The 6988-nt window shown below is 43.3% G+C and overlaps 1 protein-coding gene across 1 annotated transcript in view; it reads right to left on the reverse strand.

Annotated features, from left to right (window-relative positions):
* The window catches only part of LOC107104441 (peptidase inhibitor 16-like), a 30508-nt gene that overhangs the window by 7864 nt on the left and 15656 nt on the right, over positions 1 to 6988 (reverse strand). Inside the window, exons 2-4 of the mRNA XM_015404438.1 lie at positions 6510 to 6660; positions 6309 to 6376; positions 6119 to 6228 (exon numbers count right to left, since the gene is read on the reverse strand). Coding sequence (XP_015259924.1) covers positions 6119 to 6228; positions 6309 to 6376; positions 6510 to 6660 — 329 coding nt within the window. The remainder of the gene's footprint in view (positions 1 to 6118; positions 6229 to 6308; positions 6377 to 6509; positions 6661 to 6988) is intronic.

A 6988-nucleotide genomic window follows, 5' to 3' on the forward strand; every position in this document is an offset into this window, starting at 1 on the left:
GGCTGGATGGGCTGGATGGGCTGGAGAAGTCCAGGAAGAGAATCCTTGCTGCTTTTCTTCTCCAGGTGCGAGTGGACTCAGTGTAGTAGGTAGAGGATGGCGTCCTCCACTCCTACACCTGGCTGATGGTGCAGACTGCAGGTGGTCCAGGGTGTGTTATACTTGAGGTCTGAGGAGGTTGAGGAAGATCTGCTACATAATCTTCATCAGATGTGAAGTGAGTGCCACAGGATGGAAATCATTCAGCTCACTGAGCCGATACTTTTTAGGAGCCGCTGTGATGCAGGATGTCTTCCATAGGGTAGGCTCTCTCCCTAGCAGCAGTGAGGTTGAACACCCGTTGTAATGGTTTCCCCGGTTCAGTAACGTTGGTTTTCACTAGCTGTGGAAATACCTTATGCGGGCCTGCTGCTTTCCTGGGTGGAAGTCTGACCTGGTCTGTGGTGATGTGAGGTAGGGAAGGTGTGGAGGTGGGGGGGCTTCAGGAGCTGAGTTGGTTGGCGGTGCTGTGATTGCTAAGGTGGGGGGCAGGTGGAGGCTGGGGGTCGAGGTGCTGTTTCTTGTGCGGAGGTGAATTGTTGGGTGAAGGGGAGGTGGCTCTAGCAGTCGTGTAGGGGTCATAGGCTGGTCCAACCTGTTGAAGAACTTGTTTGGGTCACCTGCCCTCTCTGTTAGAACCATAAATACAAAATATTGAAGTTATTTGCATTATGGTTTATCTTTTGTTTTTGTCATGTTCAGTGAAGGGACTGATATTTGTTTAGGTCATTTTATTGAGAGCTTTGGTTTTATCTTGAAAGTCTCACTTTTCTGTAAAACACTCCAGACTAACTGTTTAGACCTGGAGTTTAGACCACAGTTTTTGACCGTGTAAATTGTGTAAGAATTGGAAGAAGAAAAAACAGAATTGTAATTTCTTTAACATTTTTTATAGATAAAGATTTTAGGTTAAAATTACACAGTTTCACATGTCCTTTACTTTTAGTGTCTTTGTATTGTGGCCTGTAATGGTCCACACACCTTCACAGACACCTCACGTTATTCTCCCTCAGAATCTGCTCCACCTTTCTCTTTAGATGTCTTTGGCTTTCCTCACAGTGTTTTACCTCCTGCTGCCTTCATGGCCTCCTTGTCTCTGCTCCTGAAGGCAGCCTTCTTCCTGTTTAGGACAGATTTGACTTCCCTTGCTACCCAAGGCCTGTTATTCAGGTAGTAGCAGACTGTCTGACAGTCGGGACCCCTTTAGTGCAGAAGTTCAGGTAGTCCGTCAGACAGTGTGTTATCCCCTCTATGACCTCACCATGCGGTTCAATCAGCTCATCTCAGTGTGAGGTATAAAAGCAGTTCCTCAGGGACTTTCCATCTCAGGGAACCACCTCCTGATGGTGCAGGTCGTAACCGGCTGCTTCTGAACCAGAGGGGTGTCCTTTCCCTGAAGGTGAACCAGGTTGTGGTCAGACTCGCCCAGTAGGGGGAGGGGTGAGGCTCTATATGCATCACTAACATTAGTATACAAGAGGTTGATTGTCCAGTTGTTTCTTGTTGGACAGTGAACAGTCTGATGGAAAACGGGCAAAGCAGAGTCCAAGGTTGCATGGTTAAAGTCACCTACAGTTATAAATTATTATAACTGCATGTTGAGTCTGAGTCCTTAGCCTGGCTGTGATAGCATGTTTCTCCTCACAGGCAGCGGCTGCCTCCACTCTGGAGGGAATGTAAACACGGATGGCGATCATAAGACAGAATTCCGTCGGCAGATGGTCACAAGCCAACGGCTAACAGCTCAAGGTCCCGGCAGCATAACAGTCTTTACTGAGATATGTCCTGGGTTACACCAGCGGTTGTTCACAAACATGATCAGGCCCCCACCTTTCCATTTCCCGCTGGCCTTAGTGTGTCTGTCAGCTCTCACCACAGTGAATCCCAGCAGGTCCACATTAGCATCCAGTACAAGGTGCTTTAGCCATGTCTCAGTGAAGATAAACAGGCTGCTCCTTCTATAAAACCGCTGGTTGTTGAGTGCGGTCAGCTCATCAGTCTTGTGGGCCAGCAAGTTCACATTCCCCATGATTATGGAGTGGATTGATGGTTTGTAGGTCCGCTAGCCTAGCCTTAAGCTTAGCATTGCAACCCATCTATTTCCTCCTCAGCTCCTCCAGCATGGCGTTAACCAGCATGTCCCATTGTTCTCAGCACCACCAGTTTCTCTGATGAGTACATAAGAAAACCAGCTCTATGTTGCATGTTCAATAAAAAGATAAAATCATCCCACAGTTGGAAAGCTGTAGAATAAATTAGAAGGTACAATAGATCTGAAAAAAGTTTTTAAAAAAAGCGAACAAAGAGTAGAGACTAGAGAGCTACTGGAGAGGCTGCCACCTCCTACAACGCTCGAAACCCTTTAGCTGCTTTCCCTGCCTCCTTTTTCACATGGAAAATAATAGGAAGTACTCTACTTTTTCTAGATGTTTGTTAATTTTCCAAGTTGCTCATAAACATTCTCAGAAAACAAATATTTTTTATATATATATAAAATATGAAGCTGACTAATAGCTCCTCCTTTATTAAACTGGTACAGTATGTTTTTAAATTTGTGGCACAATATTGGACAAAACATAGATTTATCATCACAAAGCATCAGAAGGACAAGATTTATGGACAAACAGTAAACATTATGTTTTGTTTATATAAAGAGTCTTTGTAATGTTTTTTGATGTTTGCATTCATATAAATATAGGTTTGATTGACTTGTGGTATACGTCTATTTTGAATTTATAGCGCCCCCTGGAGCCGCCACTGGATTTGGTACATGTTTTGTGTGAAATGAGGCAATATTTTTCCCCAAAACTTGTAGTTTTTAAATGTATTTGTATTAATCATTTAAGAACTTCACAGCAAGAAGTGAAAAGAATCAATAAACAAAATAATAAAAATATCATGAGCTTTTTCCAGCCACTAAAATTCTGAGAAACTTGTTATTGTTTAAGCTGTCCTCCAGGGGGCACTGTTGGTTCCCAAATGGTTGAGTTTGTATATTATTGAAACATGAATTTACTGAAACTAACATGATTCATATTCTCTACAACAGCAACCATCTCAAATTACTGATAAAAACCAAATATAAAAAACTAACCTGAAAAAAATGGATGGATAAAAATAAATGAACAGTGAACTTTAGTAAGACCAATCCATTAATATTTGGTAATTATAAAACCAATCTGACCTAGGCTGTTGAAATTGAAAATGTAAAGGAGAATACATTTTAGCTGTTTAATAGACAATTCATCATTAAAAAGCCAAAGGGGAAAAAAAAACTCCATTTACTCCAGAAAAGATAGTTTAGTCCAAGTTAATTTATCTGACCACACAGGCAGCAGAAGGTACCTCGCCATCTTGAGTTAATTAAACAAAAAAAGTGACACTGGAGATTGAAAATAAATTATAAGGACTTGTTTCTTTATTATTCTTTTATCTTTTTTATTGAAATGAAGAGAAGCGGTGGTACTTGTTAACATCCTTAGTAGGAATAAAAAGGGTGGAATAAAACACGTTTTCTCCTTTCCCAGCAAAATAACCTGGTATATGTTAATTTGCATGGACTCTACTTTGGTTTGCACTCAATGTTTTCTGCTTGCAATACATCTAGGTGATAATGATGATGACAGAGCAGGCAGGTTTCTCACTCCATAAACCTCACCAGAGCACATATGGGTGAGAAGAACAGGAAAAGATGGAAAACCAATGGAAAATTTTACCATCACAACATTTTTTAGGAGTTGCTGCTCATCCATCCTACTCCCTGGCAGTTCTTCTTTCAGTAGTTCTTTCACTTATATTTGAGATCACAATCTGCATACTTTCTTTTCTCCTGTTTTACTTCCTCACTCAGTTCTGTTGCATCCAAGTCTGCCACCTGACCAGGTCCAGAGATCTCCCCTCTGGTAGTTCTCGGTAGATGTGCTTGGGGCCCCGATCAAACTCCGCCAGTAACTTCAGATTCGGTTCACAATACAGCATCCATTTACTGTAAGAGTGTTCTTACTTCTGGACAATATAACTTAAGTACAAGTTAAAAATATTTTGCATCACAACCCCCCTTAGAAGTGCAATTATCAAAAGAATGATTCATCAATGGTCTTGCATCTTTCTGTCCGTGTTCTTTGCCACTATGTAACACTTATTTGAGCTGACAGGAAAGAAGGTTGTGCATTGACCAAAAAGGTCGGAACACTGCCCTAAAGTCACCCCGCTACCTGCCGTGCAGTGTAGAAGAAGTGGCCGCCCATATGTCAGGTACAGCACAGTTCTCAGTGCTCGATGCAATGAGCTCATTCTGGCAGATACAGCTTGATCACAAGTCACCCATGATCACCACTCTCAGCACACCCTGTGGCCCTACAGATTCCTCTGCATGCCATTTGCCATAAGTTCAGCTAGTGGGTATTTTCAAAGCTCAAAGGAGTGGCTGTTTGCAGGATATCTGTTTGCCATCATAGTGGATGTCATCATCATTGGGGGTTGTGATGCTGCAGAGCATGTAGCCAATCTAAAAAGGTGCTTGACTAAACACTGGGGATTGCACTCAGACTAAACCCTCTCAGGTGCAAGTTTCGCCTTGCCAGTTCTGCTATTGTGGGTCCTGTACTCAGAAAATAATGGGCCGAAGGCTGATCCTGCAAAGATTAGAACCAATCACCAAAGTGGCGGTCCCTGAGGATGTTCCTGCCATACAGCCCTCAGGACGGAACATTTAACCCAAAGCTCAGTGCGCTAGCTGTGCCTTATGCTCAGGTTGAGAAGGCTGCTGGCAGTAGTAGTATTTGCACATAATTCAGAGACTTTATCTATGGAAAACAATGGCCATCGAAGCTGACCACCAACCTCTCGTTACAATCTGAAAAAAAAAAACAATCTTAAAGAAGCCAATCCAAACACCTCCCACATGACTGCAACGAATGCTGCTGCAGTTACAAGCCTACGACATTACACTGGGCTGCAGGAGCGGCAAGCACATGCATCTCGCAGACACCCGTTAGGTCCCCAGACTTCTGTGCATTGGCTCAATGACACATTTTAGGCAATGTCTCTCAGCTACGGTTCATGTAAGGCTAAAGGAGCTACAAGCCCACACAGCACAAGTCCTTCCTTCAGCTATAGAGACATGCTGACAATGAAGGATGCATTATTGTTAAAGGATACAGAACAGTGAATTGAGAAATCTTCCTGGATGGGAAGCAAAATGTCTTAAGACTTGGAAAAAAACCTCCATTGGATTGTTTTTTAACTTTTACTAACCTTTTTTGGAGACACACAACTGTCTTTCCACCCGCCCTGCAGCGAGTCTATCAGTGCAGGGCGAGGAAGGCGGTCTATTGGCCAACAATGAATAGAAACATAACAGAGTAACTGCTGTCATGCTCAGTCAACAGTAGCACCCCGGCACACCAACATGTGGCAACAAGACTTGCCACAGCCACACCCAGTCCCAGTTTTGCTCTGGTCCACAGTTGCTCCCAAGATGCTTGAGTGGCATGGACAGCAGTAGATGGTGTTTTTGGACTCATATTCAGGGTGGTTTGTAATCGATCTACGTTGCAAAGCATCTCAAAAAGCTGTGATCACAAAGCTCAACCGGCATTTCTCTGTGACAATGCCAGATATCACGCAAGTCAACACTTCAAGGAATTGGTTGAGCAGTGGGACTTTGTTCATGTCAGCAGCCCTGATTATCCACTGGCTGAAGGGCTGTTAAATGTGAGAAACATCCCGTTACAAAACACTAGGCTCACCTGCAGAGCTACTGTGTGTTGGTATATAAATAAAGCTTTGGTGGATTTAAAGTGCAGCACAACTTGTTCTCACACATGTCAACACAAAGCATTTGACCAGCTGCACCTAGATTAGCCTGTGAGGCAGCAGATCCTCAGTTGTTCATTCAAACATCTTTGTTTACAGAACTGATGGTGATGCAAATGAATGAGTTAGTTACCAGAACCCTCTTAGGGCTTTCTGAGCCTCTGATGATTATCCGGAGATCTCTAATCTAACTTGGACGCTAATTCTGTGAGAGAGCTTCATGTGTTCAGATCAGCTCTTTATGGATCTGTGTGCAACTCACGCTGGGAAGTAGTTGCAGACGAGGAAGGAGGCGTTCTTCCAGTTCAGTCCGCTCATCGTATTGCAGAGGTGGAAACCGCAGCCGACCGTGTGGCTGTCAGCCCAAACCATCTGGAACACACACACACAGTTAGACAAACACAATGAGCTCCATGTTCAGTTAGCACAGGCGTCTGCACTCGGTGTGTGACCTGGGTGTAGTGTCCACACATCTGGTCTTCTTCGCAGCTGTTGTTCTGGTAGTCATAATTCAGGTGTTCTGCACAAAGAGAATCAATTAAAGTACAGAAATTCTGGTTCCAGGAACAAAAAAACTGACTGGTTTTACAATGTTGTTGCCTGGTTCAGAAGAAAACAGACCCTGAAATAAGGGTGTGTAGATAATGACTCACCCAGGAACCATTTCTCCAGAGCTGATGGGAGGTCCAGAGGCCCGGTGCCAGCAAACAGATTTTCTCCTATATCTTCCAGGTCTGGGTTGTGATTCCAGATGCATTTAGCAGCGTAGCCCTCTGCAAGCACCTTCAGGTTTTGATCCCATTTCTGCACAGATGGTTTGCCACTGTCAGAATAAAGAAGACGAAACACCCAGAAGGTCCAAGAACTTCTAATATCTGACTTATAATCCATAATTCAGAACAAGATTCAATTCTATTCAGTTTTTTAAAAAGCACCAATTCACATCATGTCATCTCAAGGTACTTTACAGTTCACCAGATCATCCAGTCAGATTGATTCAAAGTTTTCTATCCAAGGAAAACCAGCTGATTGCATCGACTCATTGACTCTTCAGCAATCCCTCACACTAAGCATGCTTGTAGCGACAGTGGAGAGGAAAGACTCCCTTTTACAGAAAGAATAATTTAGTACA

The sequence above is a fragment of the Cyprinodon variegatus genome, unplaced genomic scaffold, assembly GCF_000732505.1.
Source record: "Cyprinodon variegatus isolate N-32 unplaced genomic scaffold, C_variegatus-1.0 Scaffold1742, whole genome shotgun sequence".
NCBI lineage: Eukaryota > Metazoa > Chordata > Actinopteri > Cyprinodontiformes > Cyprinodontidae > Cyprinodon > Cyprinodon variegatus.